Source organism: Trachemys scripta, chromosome 6 (assembly GCF_013100865.1).
Source record: "Trachemys scripta elegans isolate TJP31775 chromosome 6, CAS_Tse_1.0, whole genome shotgun sequence".
Taxonomy (NCBI): domain Eukaryota; kingdom Metazoa; phylum Chordata; order Testudines; family Emydidae; genus Trachemys; species Trachemys scripta.
The window spans coordinates 15,820,225-15,842,404 of NC_048303.1; the positions used below are offsets into that span (position 1 = coordinate 15,820,225).

At 38.3% G+C, this 22,180-nt stretch overlaps 1 protein-coding gene across 1 annotated transcript in view; it reads left to right on the forward strand.

Moving 5' to 3' along the window:
* Nucleotides 1-22,180, forward strand: part of DCC (DCC netrin 1 receptor) — a gene marked incomplete in the record, with an annotated part of 974,185 nt that overhangs the window by 861,879 nt on the left and 90,126 nt on the right. The window contains 3 exon segments of the mRNA XM_034774393.1: nucleotides 2,830-2,937; nucleotides 9,571-9,765; nucleotides 15,084-15,116. Coding sequence (XP_034630284.1) covers nucleotides 2,830-2,937; nucleotides 9,571-9,765; nucleotides 15,084-15,116 — 336 coding nt within the window.

Consider the following 22,180-nt stretch of genomic DNA (forward strand, 5'->3'; position numbering starts at 1 on the left):
TTTTTTCTAATGTAACATCAACTGAAACAATATTTTAAAAAATAATGACTTTGAGGCAGATTTTCTAATATTCAAAAAATTCACATCATGGAAGTCAGGTAGGAGATGGTGAATAGAGCTGTGGAGCTCACACTGCACTGCCCTGTTCTTTTTCTATACTGCACATGCCTTTCACAATGAGCTGTGTGACTGCTCTAAGGGTATGTCTGTACTGCAAGCCAAGGTATGATTGCAGCATGTGTAGGCATACCCATATTAGATTTACCTACAATAGCACAGCTGAAAATAGCACTGTAGGTCTGAAAACGTAACTGTAAATGGGGAATCATTATTAAGTTGGTTCTATTTCCAGTGAGGTCCCTCAGGGATCTGTTCTTGGACTTAACGCTATTTAACATAAGGAAACATAAAATCATCACTGACCAAGTTTGCAGATGACACAAAAATTGGGCAAATGGTAAACAAGGAAGAAGACGGGTCTGAGCGATCTGGATCACTTGGTAAACTGGGTGCACACAAACAATATGTATTTTAATAGTCTAAAGGTAAATGTATACATCTAGGAATGGAGAATATAGGCAATACTTACAGGATGGGGGACACAGTGACCTTGAAAAACATTTTATGGTTGTGGCGGATAATCACCTGTACATGAGCTCCCAGTGTGACGGTGTTGCCAAAAGATCTAGTGTGATCCTTGGAAGCATATATAGGGGAATCTTGAGAAAGAGTAGACAGGTATTTTTACCTCTATATTTGGCACTGGTGTTTCTGCTGCTGGAATACTGTGCCCACAACACAAGAAGAATGTTGATAAATTGAAGAGAGTTCAAGGAAGAGCCACCAGAATGATCAAAGGATTAGAAAATTTGCCTTAGAGTGATAAACTCAAAGAGCTCCATCCGTTTAACTCAATAAAGAGGCAGTTAAGGGGTGATGTGATTACAATCTGTAAGTGTCTACATGGGGAACCCACTCTTTTATAATGGGTTTTTCAATCTACCCTGTTTCCCCGAAAATAAGACATCCTCCGAAAATAAGGCCTACTTACAGTTTTGCCTCTCGTTGTAATATAAGGCATCCCCCCGATAATAAGACCTCCCCGATAATAAGGCATCCACCGATAATAAGGCATTTTTCATTTCTGAAAAATAAGACATCCCCTGAAAATAAGACCTAGCGCATCTTTGGGAGCAAAAAATTAATATAAGACACTGTCTTATTTTCGGGGAAACAGGGTAGCAGAGAAAGGTATTACCCAGTTCAGTGGCTGGAAGTTGAAACTAGACAAATTCAGACTGGAAGTCAGGCATAATTTTTAACAGTGAGTGTAATTAACTATTGGAACAATTTACCAAAGGCTCGTGGTAGATTCTCCATCACTGACAATTTTTAAATCAGAAGTATTTGTTTTTCCAAATGATACGCTTTAGGAGTTATTTTGGGGAAGTTCTGTTGCCTATGTTAAACAGGAAGTCAGACTACATGATCACAATGATCCCTTCTGGCCTTAGAATCCATAAATCTATGAATAAATCTAGGAAAGAGGCATAGTCTTCAGCATGGCTGTACAAGCACACCAGGGATCCTGGATACCTACTTGCATTACTAGCCCACATTAAAGCTCACGTCACTGCATCTACACAATTATTTTCAGTTGTGCTTGCCTGGGTAAAGCTAGCACGGTTATAGCTACCTGCGCTGAAATCCCACCTTAGATTGCAGTGTAGACATTCTTTAAGGGCTTCTCTTCACCAGAGGAAGATCAACGCTGCTGCAATCCATGTAGCAGGGGATGATTTAGCAAGGCTAGTGAAGACCCGCTAAATCAATGGCACAGCACTCTCCGGTTGACCCCGGTACTCCAGCTCTCCAAGAAGAGTAAGGGAAGTCAACCGGAGAGCATCTCCCATTGACCCAGCAGTGAAAACCCTGGGGTAAGTCAACCTAAGCTACGTCGACTCCAGCTACATTATTCACATAGCTGGAGTAGCGTAACTTAGGTCAACTTACCCCGGTAGTGAAGACAAGCCCTAAATTAACACCTACTATATTATACCCCAAACACTGAATAGCTAGCTCAGGAACAGTATAGCTCAGTGCACTCCTGATAATGTTCTTTAACAATAACCACTCCCCTCTTTCTCCACTCTGTACACCACCAGAAGATCCCATGATCATCCCTAAGCCAAAAATGATCATCCCTAAACCACTCTGCAAGATTATGTGGCAAACATGCAACGGACATGCAGTGTAAAGAAGGCACAATACATTCACAGACCCGGCCTGCTATATTTAATGGGATATATTGCTCTATTTTGGACTCCTTTTGTATTATTCTTACACAATACTTCCAGGACTTTGCTCCTATATCCATGTTAGGTGTATTGCTACTGTATCCATCTCTCATGTTAGGTGTATTTTCATTTCATTTCATAAATGGTGATGGGCACCTAAAAAAATCTTGGTAATATGGTAGAAGCAGTGGTATTAATATTAAATATGGTGATGCCTTGAGACCCCTAACATGTACAGTAGGTGCTTAAATACCACATTGATGCATGAGAGATAAGCACCAAAGTGGAATGGAATGGGATAAAAAGGATCCACATTTCCAGAAATACCCATAACCGATGGGATCATACAATAGTTTCCCTTAAAAATCTAGGTTTTGGTTCTCAACATATATTACCTGAGAATGTATCTGTAATGCATCAGCAGATCTAAGGAAAGAGGTCAATGCAGAATGACTGATATAGCATTTTAAGGAAAACAAGTATATAGCAGAGAATCTGATTGTTTGTGTTCTATTATTTCCATTCTTTTAAGCACCAACCTCTGCACCCAAGGATTTGACAGTCATTACTCGGGAAGGGAAGCCTCGAGCTGTCATTGTCAGCTGGCAGCCTCCATTAGAAGCCAATGGAAAAATTACTGGTAAATGCTTATATTATCCCATGTCTATCTTTTTATTTTACAGCTCTGTTCACTTTCTGGTTTCATTCCTCAGTTATTCTTCTTACTTCTTTGTTTGTTTCCACTATAATATTTCATCTGAACTTTCTTTTTTTCGCATAGAAGTGCTGAGTTGTATTAGTAGTTAATTCAGTGCCGGAGTTACAGTGAGATGGAGAATTGAGAGAATATAAATCCTTTAGTTTTAATTGCTGAAGGCATTAATATACTTTCTAAATGTAGTAATTCCGAGCAAAGGTCTTCTGGTGGCAATTAGAAATGACTAATAATAAGCAGCTTGTTTGGCAATAATGTAATACATAAGGTATATAATGATAGGTTGCTTAGTACAACACATAAATGGTAGGATTTATTGTAGATGTTTAACTTTATAATAACAATTTAAAGCACCGATGATCAGAAAAACTCTAATATTGACTGACAAGGATGAACTTAATGGATGCTTCACAAAGACAAATTTTATTGTTCAAAATATTGCAGATAACATCAATGCAAAATTAAGACATTCATTACAAGCCCATAATGTTAATTTAGTATGAAAAATATAATAGGTTCTATCAGAGATTTTGCATCTAAATGATCACTTTAGGATTTTAATAGACATCTAAGAGACATATAATTATTATGACAAATAGCATTCAACTTAAAAAATGTGCACATAATGGTTTAATTAACACAAACGATTGGGTTAGACGCTTGGAAGTCATGCAGCATATTTTCTGTACGTCAGAGATAGTCTGTGTATGTCACCAATACCACTAATAATTCCTGACACATATCGCTCAAGCATCCTGAACTATAAATGTTGGTACAAGAATTCTTCTAAATATAAATCTTGTGTGAGTAATTCAAAGTCTATTGTATCGGATTCTGAACCTGTGTAAATCAACATATTTCCATTGACTTTGGTAGAACTAGGGTGGTTTACACCAGTGGAGAATCTGGTCCAGTTTTACCAGTAAAATAAGATATATTTGGATCTGCCAGGAAGTTTCCCAGGGATAAAACACCTCAGATTGGAAACACTCTATTCATTATCTCCCTGTGCATTATATTCAGTCCTTTACACTCAATGACCACATCCAAAAGAAAGGCCTGTTAAAGATAACATTTTCATAGAAAATGGTTTTTCTGACATTAAACCAATTTCAGAGGGGAAAATGACCATTTTAATTGGCAGTCAGTGGTCCTGAGTCTTCTCTCTGTTCTGCTGTGTAACTGCATTGACTTAAATAAAATTACTCCTGGTTTCCATAGGTGTAAGTGAGAGAAGAATCAAAGGCAGTAACTTTAATGGAGCTTCTTATTTACAGTGTTGCCAGTGAGAGATGACTTTGCTTGAAAATATCCATGGACAAACTATTCTTCCTTGTTTGAAAAATGACACTTACAGGAAATCTTTAATGCAGCCAGGAATGGCCAAATGTTATTTAGAAATGTCAAGCAAAAGCAAAACAACCAAAACTCCACATCTGCAAATACTTAAGCAAGTGTCTAACTTTATTAATGTGACTAATCCCATTGAATCATTTGTAATATGTTACATAGTTAAGGTAATACATGACACTCATATCGTCATCACAAAGACTAACCTAAATGGACTGACTGATACATGACTACAAAGAACTTTCATAGTTAGAACAACCTCTAAATAACTGCATACAATCCTGTAAACATAACCCTAACATACAATGCCAAAAATCTTAAAAGTACAATCATGGCCTTTCATTCTGACATTATTTTTCTATGCATTAACACACCAATTCATTTGGAAACAGAGGCTTGCAAAGATTATTTTATTTTAAAGTGAATAGAGGGATATTGATGATAATACTTATGTTGATTTGCACCAGCTGAAGATTTAGACACAAGAAGTTTCCCAAGAATTAGACTAGCCAAGGAAATCATTTCTATAGACAATTATTATTTCATATTAGTTCTGTTATTCTAAGGGTTACTATAATTTCTATTTCTGTCAGCTTTCATCTTATGTTTTAAAATACTACCATGAGGCTTAATCCTGCAATCTAAACCTCACCCATCTTTACTCATATGGAGTCTCATGTAAGTTGGTGGGAGTCCACAAAAGCATGAAGGTCCAGTCATAGATCTGGTTGTTGGATCAGGGACTTAATTTGCTCATAGTACAATTCTTGTGGTTTTAGTCACTTTGGTTTTATATATAAATACTTAATTTCTATTTTTTGTTTGTTTTTGTTTGTTTTACAATTACTGTGGTTTTATATGGTGGAATTTTATAAGTTACATAAGAATGGCCATACTGGGTCAGACCAATGGACCATCTAGCCCAGTATCCTGTCTTCAGACAATGGCCAGTGTGAGATTCTTCAGAAGGAATGAACAGAATAGGGCAATTATCAAGTGATCCATCTCCCTGTTGTCCACTCCCAGCTTCCGTTGTCCACTTTAGGGACACCCAGAGCATGGGGTTGCATCCCTGACCATCTTGGCTAACAGCCATTGATGAACCTATCCTCCATAAACTTTACTGATTCTTTTTTTTAATCCAGTTATACTTTTGGCCTTCACAGATACCCCGACAATGAGTTCAACAGGTTAACAGTGTCTTGTGTGAAAAAGTACTTCCTTATGTTTGTTTTAAATCTGCTGCCTATTCATTTCACAGGGTGATCCCTGTTTCTTGTGTTATGTGAAAGGGTAAATAACACTTCCTTATTCACTTTTCTCCACACAGTCCATAATTTTATAGATCTGTATCAATTCCTACCTTCATTGTCTCTTTTCCAAGATAAATAGTCCCAGTCTTTTTAATCTCTCTTCCTATGGAAGCTATTCCATACTGCTAATCGGGGGTGCTGGAAGTAGAGGTGCTGGGGGTGCAGCAGCATCCTCTGGTGTGAAGTGGTTTCCATCATATATGGGGGTTTGGAGTTTTGTTCAGTGGCTTTCAATACCTCTACTATAAAAATGTTTCAACGCCACTGTTCCTACTTGTATTTGTTGCCCTTCTCTGAACTTTTTCCAGTTCAAATATATCTTTTTTTGAGATGGGGCAACCAGAACTGCATGCAGTATTCAAGCTGTGTGTGTAGCATTGATTTATGTAGTGGTATTATGATATTTTCTGTCTTATTATCTAACCCTTTCCTAATGGCTCCTAACATTCTGTTAGCCTTTTTGACTGCCATTGCACATTAAGCAGATGGTTTCAAAAAAATATCCACAATGACTCTGTGACGGGTTGGGTCACAGAAACTCCCCTGTGAATTGCCACCTGATGTGCTGAGACTACTTCTGAGCCCGTTTTCCATGGCAGCTTGGGACTTTAGTACCCTGTCTTGCTGAGCCAGACGTGCTAGTCTGCTGCAAACACAGACCCAGGTCTGAACCACGTCCTCCAAAAGCTGCAGACTTAACTGAAAACAGCTTAAGAAGTGCTTCTGTCTCTAGCACCCAGATACCCAGTTCCCAATGGGATCCAAACCCCAAATAAATCTGTTTTACTCTGTATAAAGCTTATACAGGGTAAACTCATAAATTGTCTTCCCTCTATAACACTGATAGAGAGATATGCAGAGCTGTTTGCTCCCCCAGGAACTAATTACTTGCTCTGGGTTAATTAATAAGCAAAAAGTGAATTTATTAAATATAAAAAGTGGGATTTAAGTGATTCCAAGTAATAACAGACAGAACAAATTAAATTACCAAGCAAAATAAAACAACCATGCAAGTCTAAGCCTAATCCAGTAGGAAACTAAATACAGGTAAATCTCACCCTCAGAGATGTTCCAATAAGCTTCTTTCACAGACTAAACTCCTTCCTAGTCTGGGTCCAGCAATCATTTACACCCCGTGTCCTGTAGTAGGTGACTTCTGGGTACCCTTCTGGCTCTGTCAATCTGTTTCTTCACTTCCCTAGGTGGGTATTGTAGTTTTAAGAATGCTTGATTGACAAAGCCAGAAGGGTACCCAGAAGTCACCTACTATAGGACACGGGGTGTAAGTGATCGTTGGACCCAGACTAGGTCCAACAAAGAAAGTAACAGATCATCCCTAGCCATCACCTACAGCCCCCAACTAAAACCTCTTCAGCACATCATCAAAGATCTACAACCTATCCTGAAGGGTGATCTCTCACAGACCTTGGGAGACAGCCCAGTCCTCACTTACAGACAGCCCCCCAACCTGAACCAAATACTCAGCAGCAACTACACACCACACAACAGATACACTAACTCAGGAACCAATCCCTGCAACAAACTGCATTGCCAACTCTGTCCGCATATCTATTCAAGGGATACCATCATAGGACCTAACCACATCAACCACACCATCAGGGGCTCGTACATCTGCACATCTACCAATGTGATATATGCCATCATGTGCCAGCAATGCCCCTCTGCCATATACATTGGACAAACTGGACAGTCTCTACCCAAAAGAATAAATGGACACAAATCAGACATCAAGAATTGTAACATTCAAAAACCAGTAGGAGAGCACTTCAATCTCCCTGGACACTCAATAACAGACTTACAAGTGGCCATTTTTCAACAAAAAAAACTTCAAAAACAGACTTCAACGAGAAACTGCAGAACTGGGATTAATTTGCAAACTTGACACCATGAAATTAGGCGTGAATAACTGGGAGTGGCTTTGTCACTACAAAAAATAATTTTCCCTCTGTTAATATTCACCCCTTCTTGTCAATGGTGTTGGAAATGGGCCACATCCACCCTAATTGAATTGGCTTTGTTAACACTGACCCCCCACACACACCCAATAAGGCAACTCACATATTTCCATGTGCTGTAATATATATACTGCCTACTGTATTTTCCACTCAATGCATCTGATGAAATGGGCTATAGCCCATGAAAGCTTATATCCAAATAAATGTGTTAGTCTCTAAGGTGCCACAAGGACTCCTCATTGTTTTTACTTATCCACATGTTTGTTGACACATTCAAAGAAACTGTTGAGGCTTGATTTCCCTTTACAAAAGCTGTGCTGATTTTCCCCCAACATGTTGTATTCAACTATATGTCTGATAATTCTGTTCTTTACTATAGTTTCATTCAATTTGCCTGGTAAGTTAGGCAAGAAATTAGGTAATAAGTTAAGTTTACTGGCCTGTAATTGCTGGGATTGCCTCTGGATCCTTTTTTAAAATCAGAATTACATTAGCTATCCTTCAGTCATCTGATATAGAGGCTAATTTAAGTGATAGATTGCATACCACAGTTAGTTGTTCTGCAATTTCACATTTGCAATTTCTGCATTTTCCTTCAAAACCCTTGGGTGAATACCATCTGGTTCTGGTGACTTATTACTTCAGTCTGGGACAGTTCCTCAGATTTGTCACCTAAAAAGAATGGCTCGGGTATGGGAATATCCCTCATGTTTTTGACAGTGAAGACTGATGCAAAAAAATTATTTAGCTCTCCACAACAGCGTTGTCATCTTTGAGTGCTCCTTTAGCACCTCGATCATCCAGTGCCCCTCTGATTGTTTTGCAAGATTCCTATGTCTGATGTACTTAAAAAAATTGCTCTTAGTGTTTGTACCTTTTGCTGGTTGTTCTTCAAATTTTTTTTTGGCCTGCCTAATTATACTTTTACACTTGACTTGCTAGAGTTTATGTTCCTTTCTATTTTTCCCACTAGGATTTAACTTCCAATTTTTAAATGTTACCTCTTACTGCCTCTTTTACTCTGTTGTTTAGCCATGGTGACATTTTTTGGTCCTTGTACTGTTTTTTAGTTATCTATTTATTTGGGGGTATACATTTAGTTTGAGCCTCTATTATGGTTTTTTAATAAAGTTTCCATGCAACTTGCAGGCATTTCACTTTTGTGACTGTTCCTTTTAATTTCCATTTAACTAACTTCTTCATTTTTGTGTAGTTCCCCTTTTTGAAGTTAAATGCTACTGTGGTAGGTTTCTTTGGTATTTTCCCCCTTACCAGGAGGTTAAATTTAATTACATTATGGTCATCATTACTCAGTGGATCAGCTGTATTCACCTTTTGGACAGGCTCCTGTGCACCACTTAGGACCTACCTACAGTGGTGGTTCAGTTTATTTTCCTGGGGATTGTGAGATACAGTGATAGCATTACAGTGAGTGACTGTGGGTTTTTCAAATGGATTTACCATATAGTTACTAGGAAATATTGCGTGGTTTCTCATGAGCAGCCAGTGAATGATGTGCATCATCTATGTTATTTAGTTTTTTAGTTTATTTTTATTCCAGCCCTGAAACTCTAAAGACTTATCTCCTATGGTTTATGACTGATATCATACTGGATCACGAGTCTGAATTTGACAAGTGCAATGTACAAGTAACAAATATAACACAATAAAGCTTGCTAGGTATTTCCCTAATTGTTAATCCTATGTTTTATATTGCAGTGAATACTGCAATTGATACTCTGATCTTGAAATACAAGAATTAATGCATAATTTTCCTAACATTCATCAAAATAGATTTTAATGAAAGACCTGTCGTTAATATAGGTGAAATAAAAAACATTTATCATGTCTGAAATTTGAATTTTGAATATAGTTTGTAAAATGCAGTATATGTACTAACCAAGACAATGTTTATGCAGCTTATATTCTGTTCTACACCTTGGACAAGAATGCTCCAATTGATGACTGGGTTATGGAGTCAATCAGTGGTGACCGACTTACTCATCAAATCATGGACCTCAACCTAGATACAGTGTATTACTTTAGAATCCAAGCTCGCAATGCCAAAGGAGTGGGACCGCTCTCTGACCCTATTCTCTTCCGGACTCTGAAAGGTTTGAATTTTTCTCTTAGATAGCTGGATATTAATGAGATGTACAAAATGCTCATGCTTCAATGTTTGCAGTTTACTTCAGTGACACTAGGAGTCTGTTATGCTAACGCTAATAAGAAAGTTCTAGAAGGCACTCTGAAACCGTTATTGAGAGACTGTAGCTAGGGATATAGTAGACAAAAATGAACACCACAATAACGCAGCAGCTGTATTCACATGCATACCATTGGGTAAAAAAACTATGACATCATTCCACTTCCTCCCATGAACAAGGAAGCTAAGTGCACATGATTGCAGTTTCTCTAGTGAGACACTGTTTCACTTTGGTATTTATTTTATCTCTGTTGGTGGCTGTAAAGGACTAGTAGTGACTCACTCACATATCTAGAAAATAGGGATACAAAATTATGATTCCCTTCTTTTTAATTATCAAACAAATGCAAAATAATTAAAGAAAAGATCAACACTGTCGGAGGCACAGTCTAATTGGGTACATATGGAATTTTCTCTCTTACTTGGAACAAACCATTTGTAGGCCTAAACAGGTCTGTGCCAGATATCTCTCTTGCTGGCCAATGTGATGGAAAAGCAAGATGAGGGGGACCTTTTCAATGACTTGTGCCTCAGCGTGTGTTAACAGGGAGAAGTGCCTGTACTTACTGGAACTCTGGACTGCAACCATGTTTGGCCCCGTTGCAAGTGGAAGTAGAGAGATAATCCACACACGCAAAGATCTGTCACAATCTGCCCCTACATTATTAGCCATGAAAAGAGACTATATTACTGCGAGTGGTACAAAGGATACTGGCAGCAACTGTGCACCTTATGTTTGAAACTGTCACTCATGTAGTTACATGACAGTATAAAGTCTTCTTTTTTAAAAGGCAATTAATTAAGAAAACAAATAAAGTGACATAAGCTATGTGCCTATTTTAGGAAACTAGGGTCACATGGAGTAGAGCTGTAGCTTTTCCAGAGCAAAAATTCCAAAGCTTTGAATATAAAAAATAATGTCTGGACAGAAGGCTGCTTAAAATGAACATGGGCCAGAGCTGAAAAGCTCTGATCAGAGGTTTCAGATCCAATTCCATTTGTGGGGAGTAAGAGGGAGGTCTGGATCCAATATTCTGCTTCAGGCCTATCTTTAATTTAAACATATATATGAAAGCCCAGGAAAAATGACTGATCAAAAGGACAATTCATATGCAATACTTTGTAGATCTAGATACATCTCATCCTTGTTTTCCTTCTAGGAAAGAGGTATTATGCAAGTTCAGCCTTTAACAAATATTGGAACAGAAATGTAATTTTTCCTACTCCTGCTGCTTTTGAAGGAGGGAAGGGAGACTCCATTTTCAGTCAGTCCCTAGCATTTACCATTAAGGAAGCATCGTAATGAATGGGCCATTGCACTCAGCAGCATTGGCAGAGGGCTAGCCGTTGTCTATGTGTATTAAGAGCATGTTACCAAATATTCAGGCTAACTGTGAAAACCCTCATATAACAGTTTTAGTGAATTAACATGAATCAGAAAAATGAAAAAATATATATATCAATTTGTTCAGAGCTTATCACAGTCTATCCAGATTTTCAGGACTTACTTGTCTAAGTCTGGTTTCACTCTGAATTAATTATTTGTAGGCTCCTGATTATTTATTCTCAACTACCATGAAATGTGAATAGAAAGCACTTTGCAAGTGCTTAGTCTCTATCAACTAGATGGGTGCCAACTTAATTTCATGCTCCCAATTTGTGCCAAGTAAAAGAACTCTGTTAGAGAGAATTTAAAGTGAGTCAAAGAATCAAAATATAATAATGACAGAGTAATGAGACATCAAAAGATACAGAGACCCAGATATCTAACTAAATAAAAAGATTAATGGACTAGATATCACCTACTTTGTAGTGTTTACACAAAGTACCATAAAATTCATTTGGGAAATTAATTCTGTATCAGAGAGCATCAAGAGATACCAAAAAGATAAATTTACACATTTGTTACATCTTGTAATAGTCTACAAGGACTATGTTTAATACCCTGACATGAATATTTAATGTTATCCACCCTAAATATGTCGTGTTCAATAATATCCAGCTGATTTTTGACAAATCTGTCTGTACATAAAAGGTGAAAAGAGCTTCTGAAGGCTTGAGTGCATTCTGAATTATGCAAAAATGTTGGTTTCCTGACCTTAATGATTATTAACAGGAGATATGCATGTGACTTATGGTAATGAATGCTCTGTTGGCAAATATATATTTTGATCACAAGATATTTTAAACCACAAGGAACTAAGTAAGCATCAAAGATCTATAAAGTCACCCCTTATCTGATTTAAGATATTATAGCACACAAAGCTCTTTCAAGGAAACCAAACCCCTAGTTGGGTATAAAACTGCAGCTGATTTTTTTTTCAGTAACATGCCTTTAGTAATGAAAAATGCAGTGATCTGTATGAGAACAGATACGTTTTATTGTAAATAATCACTGCCAGATAAGGAAAAGTGCTTATGGTTTTCCCCCTCAGATCCATTGGTAACAATGTAATCCAATGGAGAGATCTTCAGCTGTTTTAAAGTGTCATAACTCCAGCTGAGGATCAGCCTGCATGTTCTTTGGCTGGTCATATTTATCATTTAAGACATAATTGCTCTGATACAGGCATTACCAGGTAGTTCTTATGTGCCTGGAGGAGATGAGGGTATGAGATGTGATTATCTACCCCATAATTAATTACTAGGGAATGTGTCACTTTTTTATTGTTATATATTATGGACCAAAACCTGAATCAGGTATTCGGGTTTTATTTAGTTCTTATGTGAACAAGTTCCAGTTGATTTCATTAAATGTCCTGAAAAAATATAAAGAAAATTAGAAGTAAATTATATTTTTATGTGTTGAAATATTAAACTGCATATTGACATGGATTCCTCTAGAAGTTAAAGATGCATGCAGTAACAAGTGGGAAAGCAGAACTTCAATCTCAATGTTCCACTAGATTTACTGTATGTAAATTAATAACATTAAATGGTAGATTTCTGAAGTAAAGTAACTGGAATCCATTTAGCAAGATAGGGAAGTAACTCCAGTCTGGAATTTACTTCTGACTGCCTTATGAAAAGGCTAGCTAAGAAAGTCTGAATGTAGTAGTGTCAGATCAGTAGGAGATCCACTCATTCGTTCAAATTAAGGTATTAATAACTTATTTTTTTCACCTGCAGCAGAAACTGATTAATCCCAGAACAGTACTTAACCCCCTTTCAACTGAAACATAATTTGATTCTAAATTTCAGCTTCAACTTAGAAACAATCCATAATTATCTACTGAACTTTCAGTGAAGCAAATAAAATAATAGTATTTGAACTGTTTATTAATATCGCACACAAAAATAAACCAACATGCATAGATAACAATATGAAAATGCACATACTGCATTTTGTACAAATCTGTATACATGCAGTACATCTATAGGCTTTATTTCAAGGATGAATGAAATACATGGTCAGTTGTTTATATAAAGGAGAGAGAGAGAGAAAATTATCCTGGCTTTTCAATTTTGTCAGATATTACCAATGCCATTATACCAAGATAAGCAGGGAAAGTCTTTATTTGGGTACTTGCTGCAGGACATCAGGAATACGTATTGCTGATGTCCCATTTCTGTTTGGCAAAGCTGATGTGGGGCAGCATTTCTAGCATTAGAGTGCCCTCTAATGCTGTATTGGAGTGGTGGTTAAAAAGCAAATCCTTGCTCCTAAGCTGTACAAAACGTGAACCTTTATGACCTGCCAGAGAAAAATGTTACCTACTGAACCACCACGGCAGTATTTCACGACACTGTAGATGTCACAGGTTACATCTCCTTAATAACTCGAAGAAGGCAGAAAAAGTTGAGGTCAGCTTTTAAATGTCATAAATAGTTGGAATGAGGTAACTGCAGTTGCAATCAAGGGTTTAATGTTTTTATAAATAAATTTGTTTTCCGGGGAAGGTCATAATCCCAGATATGACTCAGCAGGGAAACCCATTCTCCCCAAAAGATTTCTAGAAACTTTGAGGGAATATGTACAACTCTATACATTTTTCTCTGTTAACATAGTTAAAATAGGTTTCAGGGTAGCAGCCGTGTTAGTCTGTATCCGTAAAAAGAACAGGAGTACTTGTGGCACCTTAGAGACTAACAAAGCTTATGCTCTAATAAATTTGTTAGTCTCTAAGGTGCCACAAGTACTCCTGTTCTTTTCATAGTTAAAATAGTTGAGTGCATGGTGATCATTGAAGGGTCTGTTTTCCCTTTGCTGCAGGCATGGAACTTTCATAAGTACTAATGGAAGTTACAATGATAACAGGTACTGATGACATTGTTATCAGAAATAAACACACTAATGTCATTGTGCTACCTGTACGTTTCCACCATCTTGGGCCTTTATTGCTCATGGCAACATCTTGTAAGATAAGTCATGGGATAACATGGTGGTCATAACATGAAGGTGGGTAACCTGATAATGTAGTGTTCTTCAAAGGGAGAATAGACCGGCCTTTAAAAACCACCCTATATTTATAGACTGCTTACTCAGCTACTTAAACTCAGGTGTGTCAAAATCTTTTTTTAAAAATCTCCTGTAGCTTAAATTCCTTTAAAATTTTATTAACCAGAAAATTGGATAATTTTCCATAATGGTAGCTATTTCTGAATCTGAAGGGAAGCTTAATACTATCTATCATTTAATAATATGCTGGGAGCTGCTAACAGTTCAGAAGAGCTTTCAATGTGTCTACTGAATTCTGAAGCCTTGTCTGGTGCACTTCAAATCACACCATCGTTTGTGTAATTATTATACAAAAGCATGTAAATAATTTAAAACCTCTTTTGCAAAAAGCTGAAACAATAACATTATAATTCAGATCTAGTTTCCAATATATAGGTGATTTGTATGCAATTATTCAAGGAACAGTCTCTCTCTTTCACTTTCTCTCTCTTTCACTTCCAAGCTTAATTAAACTTCCCAGATGATACTTCTAAGTTCAGAGACCAACAAGTTGAGGAAATATACATTTTTAACTGCTTTATTTTTTAAAGAACCTGTGACTACATTTGATGTGAAACACAGTGTGATGTGTACTTGTCTTCTCGGTTCTTCAGAATCTCTTTGAACAGGGGAAAGGTAAAATATCTCTCTTTGTCCCAATCAATCCACCAAAAGTGCAGGAGAGCAGCAACTTGATATGAAAACCTGCTAACAAAATTGTTGATTTGATATGTCAGCTTGGCTACTAGGAGCTGTCACAGTCTAATGATATTGTCTTTTTCTTGCAGTCGAGCACCCTGACAAAATGGCTAATGACCAAGGTACAGTGGCCTCAAACTGTCACGTTTTCTCTTAGAATCAATGCTGAACGTTAGGAACGATGTTACTCGTCACTTTGCATTCTGTTTTTCACCTGGGCTGCACACCTGATGAGGCAGGCACTGGCATGATAATTAATCTTGTTAATGAAGTTCTGCTTCGCTAAGGCTGCTGCTTTGATGGGGAAGATGTAAATTTTCTTGAGAGGAAATTGTTTTGTCTCTTTTCTGAAGGACCAATTAAAATGTCAAGCTTCTTTGTACGAAATAAATTTTTAGTCTCTCTGCTGCATTTCTGAATAATTCACATTAAGTATAATTAAGCTCAGCATAATATTCAAACTGCTCTTGCACCCTTTCATGGGTTATAGATTAAAGTTCTGAAGTGTTGCAGTAAAAAATCATGAATCATTTTCTTTCTCAAGTCAGCAGCCCTGTTTAATAAAAGCAAAGTTTAGTCAACTTTTCAAGGCATTATCATTCCTATGTTTACCACATATGAAATGTTGTTTAATTAGTCATGTTTCTTCTGCTGTTAGCTTACTATAGTTATTTTTATTATTTGTGATGTCTGTTGCTTGGAAATTTTCATCTTCTTTTTACTCCAAACTGATTTATTGTAAGCACCCATTTCCAATGCAAATAGCATCTTCCATATAAGTAATGTAATTCAAAACATTGAGAGAGGGAAATATTCACAGTGATATCTGAAAAGTTTAAGGCTACAAAGCCATTTAGGTGATTTGAACTCCCATTTCACACTAATTTCAATGGAAATAGGGTATCCAAACCCCATAGGTCTCTCTTCACTTGGAGAAAAGGTGCAGTCTTACCTTGTGTTAGCTAACTCAAGTTAACTAACACGACGTAAAATCCTAGTGAAGACAAGGCAGTTTGTAGCTTTCACTTACGTAAGCAGGTCACAGTAAAGCCTATACACTCCCATAGTCTTTATCTCAGAGGTGGGCAAACTATGGCCTGTGGGCCACATCCGGCCCGCGGGACCGTCCTGCCCGGCCCCCGAGTTCCTGGCCTGGGAGGCTAGCCCTCGGCCCCTCCCCCGCTGTCCCCCCTCCTCCGCAGCCTCAGCTTGCTCACTCCGCCGCTGGCGCAATGCTCTGGGCGGCAGGGCTGTGAGCTCCTGGGGCAGCGCAGCTGCAGAGCCTGCTGGTCTCTGTGCTGCGTGGTGGTGGCGGCGGCATGGCCCAGCTCCAGCCAGGTGGCGCAGCTGTAGTACCGCCAGCCACCGGTGCTCCAGGCAGCGTAGTAAGGGGGGATGGAGCAGGGGAGGGTTGGATAGAGGGCAGGGGAATTCAGGGTGGTGGTCAGGGGGCGGGGGTGTGGATAGGGGTTGGGGTGGTTGGGGGGGAACAGGGGGTTGAATAGGGCAGGGGTCCTGGAGGGGGGAAGTCAGGAAGCAGAGGGGGGATTGGATGGGGTGGCAGGGGGCAGTCAGGGGCAGGGGTTCCTGGGGAAGTCAGGGGACAGGGAGAAGGGGTAGTTGGATGGGGCAGGGATCCCAGGGGGGGCCGTCAGGAATGAGAGGAGGGGTTGGATGGGGCAGCGGAGGGCAGGGGGCGGTCAGGAGACAGGGAGCAGGGGGTGAGGATGGTGCAGGGGTCCTGGGGGGGGGGGGGGTGGGGGGAAAGGGGGGGGGTAAAGGGGGGGGGGGGTTGGGGGGGGGGGGGCAGATAGGAGGTTGGGGCCGGGCCACGATCCCCTCCCCTAACCAGCCCTCCATACAATTTACGAAACCCGATGCAGCCCTCAGGCCAAAAAGCTTGCCTGCCCCTGCTTTATCTCAACCTGCTAGCACCTGTGAATGCTATAAACTGTATATTAAGTCGGATTTTACATCATGTCAGTTACCACAAGATAAGAACACACCTCCCAGCCCAGTGAAGGTGCGTCCTTAGAAGCTTTGAAAATCCACCTTAAGGTTTCAGGATTTCATTCTTTATCTTTGGGAACAGGAATCTCAACATTTATCTTTTTGAAACTTGACATTTGATTTCAACCAACATCAGGTTTTTCACCAGAACACACACAAAGATTATGCTTGACATGAAAAACCAATTTTGTTTTGTTTTGGAAAATGTGTAGGCTGCAAAATAGTTTCAAATTACCCTCCCCCCCCCTTGCCTTTTTAAAACAATTGTTCTTTCCAAGCAGGCCTAACAAGCAATAAATAGGGCTTTCAAACAATTAAAAATATAATCGCAATTAATCCTGAGATTTTAAAAAATTGTTGTGATTGGTCACAGTTTTAATCGCACTGTTAAACAATACAATACAATGAAAATTGCGTTGGAAGTCAAAACTTCGTAACTCAGAACTGCAATCCACTCCATTGCGGGACTGAGCGTCCTAAAGTCAAAACCAGTTGTCATAAGTCGAATCAGGGTATCAATTCAGAAATGTTGTAAGTGCCTCTCATCGTAAGTCGAACGTTGTAAAGTCAAGGACTGCCTGTCCTATTTAAATTTATTATAAATATTTTTGGAAGTTTTTCTACATTTTCAAATATATTGATTTCAAATGCAACACAGAATACAAAGTGTACAAGTGCTCACTTTATTATTTTGGATTACAAATATTTTCACGGTAAAAAATATAAACAAAAGAAATAGTATTTTTCAATTTACCTCATACAGGTGCTGTAGGGCAATCCCTTTATCATGAAAGTGCAACTTACAAATGTAGATTTTTTTTTTGTTACATAATTGCACTCAAAACCAAAACAAGGTAAAACTTAAGTGCCTACAAGTCAAAGCACAAAGGGGCATACAAATGTTTTAGCATATCTGGCTCATAAATACCTTGCAACGCCGGCTACAAAAATCCCATGTGAACACCTGTTCTCATTTTCAGGTGACGTAGTTAAGAAGTGGGCAACATTATCTCCCATAAATGTAAACAAACTTGTTTGTCTTAGTGATTGGCTGAACAAGAAGTAGGATTGAATGGACTTGTATAAGGTGAATTGAAAAATACTATTTCTTTTGTTTATATTTTGTATGATGCAAATATTTGTAATAAAAATAATACTATAAAGTGAGCACTGTACACTTTGTATTCTGTGTTGTAATTTAAAACAATATATTTGAAAATGTAGAAAAACATCCAGAAATATATAATACATTTAAATTGGTATTCTGTTATTGTATAACAGTGTGATTAAAATGGTAATTAATTGTGACTATTCTTTAATGTAGTTAATTTGTTTTGCATTAATTGCATACATTAACTGTGATTAATTGACAGCCCTAATAATAAAATTATCAGTACTGAGGAACAGTTAGGAATAATATGTGGATAGGCTATGATTTTTAGTGGCACCTAAACCACTTAGGCACCCTTCTTCTAATTAAAGTCTATGTGAGTTGGGCACATAAGTCCATTAGATCACTGTAGAAATCTCAGCATATTTCATTAGACTTGCCTTAACTGATAAAATAAATGGGGCATCTTGATTTTTAGTAAGATCCCCAGCTGTTGTAACTCCAGGACTGCCAGTTACAAAATGTTCCTTCTACCTTTGATGCTAGATTACAAATGAGGCAATCAAGTAGTCAGTCAATTCTGATCTTAATAGAAAATTGGGAGCATAAAGAAGATGCCAATTTGCTCAGATACCTTGGGAATGATTTTAAATAAATGCAAATAGAGGGAAACTTGAGTTATTATTTGGTAACAGTTCAGCTAACTTGCTACCCACATGATAAATTTGGATTAACAACTTGAAATCCAACAATATAACACAAAATAGGCATGAAAACAAAAGGTGGGCTAGTGATAAATGTTACTCTTCAAAGTATTATAGTATGGTGCATTAATTCAAGTTAGATGTAAAATTGCATGTACGTAACATAATATTGCACAATTTAATGTTTAGTGTCATGGCACAATTATTTGGAATGAAAAGTGAGAAATCAGTGTATTTATTTCTCCCCCACTTGCTATCACTTCAGAATGCAAATAACTAATCTAGGTCCTAGCCCAGGACAGGCTCTGTACAGACAAGCACCTGCACCAATATGGAACCCCAATATGGCTCCATACTGGCGCTCCTGTTTGCCTATCTAGAGTTACTTAAAGGATGAGGGCTGTAGTTTTTCTGTAGGCATTGGGGTTACATTTCTGAATGTGGTGTAGAAAATTGCTATAGCTTGGTTATCCAGGCCTGTCTTGCCTCTAGTTCTAGATTCTTCTGTATTTGTCCCACAGAAAAAGGTGCATGAAAAAGGTGCATAATTTAAATATGAAGGCAGGGTCAGCGATGTTCTTGTTTCTTGTCTGCTTGCTTGTATCCATATAGAAACCAGCAAAAATACAGGAATGTTTATTGAATATTCTAGATACAGCATTGGCTATGCCCTTTTAAAAAATAAATAAGCGGCCGGGGGGGAGGGTGAGAGTATAGTCTTCTCTTCATTTTCTCTAGACTTGCCTGAGTCCCTCTTGGAAAAAGATCAGAGCCTCAGCAGGGAGGCCGGTTGCATCCCTTTTGAAAAACAGTGCTGTAGTTTAATTCATGTAGCGAACTAAATAAGCATGTCAGCTGAAGGTGGAACTAGCCTGTGTATGGTATATGTATCATCAAGAGATCTAATCACAGCAAAGTGTTTGCTGTGTAGGGCACTCCCTTTTCCACTGTAATAAACATGCATTTTACTACAGATTCAAATAAGGTCTTGAATACTGTGCAAATATAATACCAGGATATGCACAAGGCTATTTCAAGTTTCTTTATATAAATTTCCTAGGAAAATAGCTCCATTTGCCCAGAACTACTGCTCAGAAAGGCTCGGTATAGGTTTATGCAGAGAATATACATGGTAGCTATTCACTGATAAAAGAACAAGTGTAGTATCACGAGTAATGTTACAGTTAAAGTTTTGTCAGCACAAACATAATCCTTTTGAACTGAAACTGAGCATGCAGGACTTTCTGTCCTGTTATAGGCACTAAATTCAGTTGTAACTCATGATAACTTATAGAGAGAGCTCATTTCTAATAGCCACATATAATACACATAGAAGTTGATACAGAAAAGTATAACAATACTGTAAAAACTACAGGATGGATAGATAGCACAGCAAGGTTGGCAGATAGGTGTAGTAGGAGCTCAAGTTTTCAGGCAGAATAAAACAGGGGTGTTTTGTCTTTTCTCCGTATTGAGACTCTGAGATCCTCATGCACGGACCTCTGTGTCTAACCTGGTGTCTAGCTCACTGTCAAGCAGTTAAAGTTAGGCACTTAAACTGGCAGTGACATGGCAGTTGTGGGTGCTGACCTACATATTTAGGTGCATACAAATTTGAAGATTTGGCCTAAGTGACTTACTTGAGGCCACAGAGGTGGTGGTGGTTATTGCCACTGTCTGAGCCAAATTTAGAATTGAGATGCTCCTGGTCCCCATTCTCATGCTCGTGTCACTAGACTGTATCTTTCTTCTGACTTCCATTTTCAAGCGCAGTCCATCAACCCCATATAGAAATCATGTTCATGGCGTTCTTCCACGACATCATCACCTTCCTGTGGAGGATTCTCTCCACCAAAGTGTCCCATAAATGAAAAATAGTCTAAAACACAGTCCCAGAGCTATGCCAGCCATAGCAATAGGGCTCCTGCTGGATGCGTTGTTGGTGAACTGAACCCTGGCAATCTGTACTGTGTCAAATAGAGTGGAAAGGCACCTTGAATATTACCAGTGGTACTGGCAGGCACAATTTTATTCTTAAAAAATCAAAACACATTTTAAATGTACCAGTTAGGTTTGATTGTTTTAGACATGAACATTAAATTCCTCCAGGTCATAGTTAATCACCATTATGACACAAAAGTTAAAATTAAGGAAATAAATAAATACAAAAAGAACCTGAGGATGTCTCATGGGAGTAATGAGACGCAGACTCTTAAATGTAAGCCATAAATTGAAAATCAGTATCAGCAACTACAAAAGTGTTATCACTGGATTACTCTTTGGTTAAATGAATTATTGGTCTCAGCTCAGTTACTAGAGTACAGATTTCAACAATCTTGTTTTCAGTCTCAGAAGGGAGACCGAGGACTGACAACTGAAAAACTCTGAATCCTAGAGCTGGTCAGGATTTTCCGGATTCTGCCCATACTGGAACTGTCCTGTGTAGATCTTTCGATGCTCTCAATCCAGCAACTTTCATGAATACAAAATTAAATTTTAAAGGCTAAAATAGTGTCACCAGAACAATCTGTAGAATCTGAGGAATGTGATATATATGATGAAATAAACTTTGAATAAAATTTGATTCAGGTGTGGAAGGGGCCTCAGGAGGTCATCTAGTCCAAGCCCCTGCTCAAAGCAGGACCAATCCCCAGAAAGATTTTTGCTCCAGAATCCTAAATGCCCCCCCTTGAGGATTGACCTCACAACCGTGGGTTTAGCAGGCCAATGCTCAAACCACTGAGCTATCCCTCCCGCCATGTAAGAGTCTGCATCTCATTACTCCCATGAGACATCCTACATTTATAATTTTAACAGGACATTCTGAGCTCATTTTCTGTGTTGTGAAACATTCTGGTATTACATATATAAAAATATGCTCTCAGAATAGTTCTAACATACTATTTTGAGTTATTTATGATTGTGTTATATAAGCCAGCCTTTAATTTCCCATCCATCTATGCTCTCTCTCTTAGGGATAATATTAAGACTTTTTCATCTTTTGGGCCACCCAGAAATAGCATGTACGTGTACTACATAGTATGGTATGTCATTAGGGATCCCTTCTTATGGTATGTAATGTGCAGTAGATCAGGTCCTAAATCAGTAAAGAGGTACATTAAAGTCATCTAATAAATTTCTAAAGCATATGAGCCCAATCCTGAGGTTCTTACCCAGTTTTCACACAATTCTTATGCAAACTGTTTGTCCTGGCCCCACTGAAGTCAAGGTAATTTTGCCATTGGCTTCAGTGGAGGTAAGTAAGCACCAAGCAAAACCTTAGTAAGGATCTCAGGATTTGGCCCAATAGAAACACACACCAAGATAAAATCCAATTCGAAGCTGAGTTTAGATTATAAGG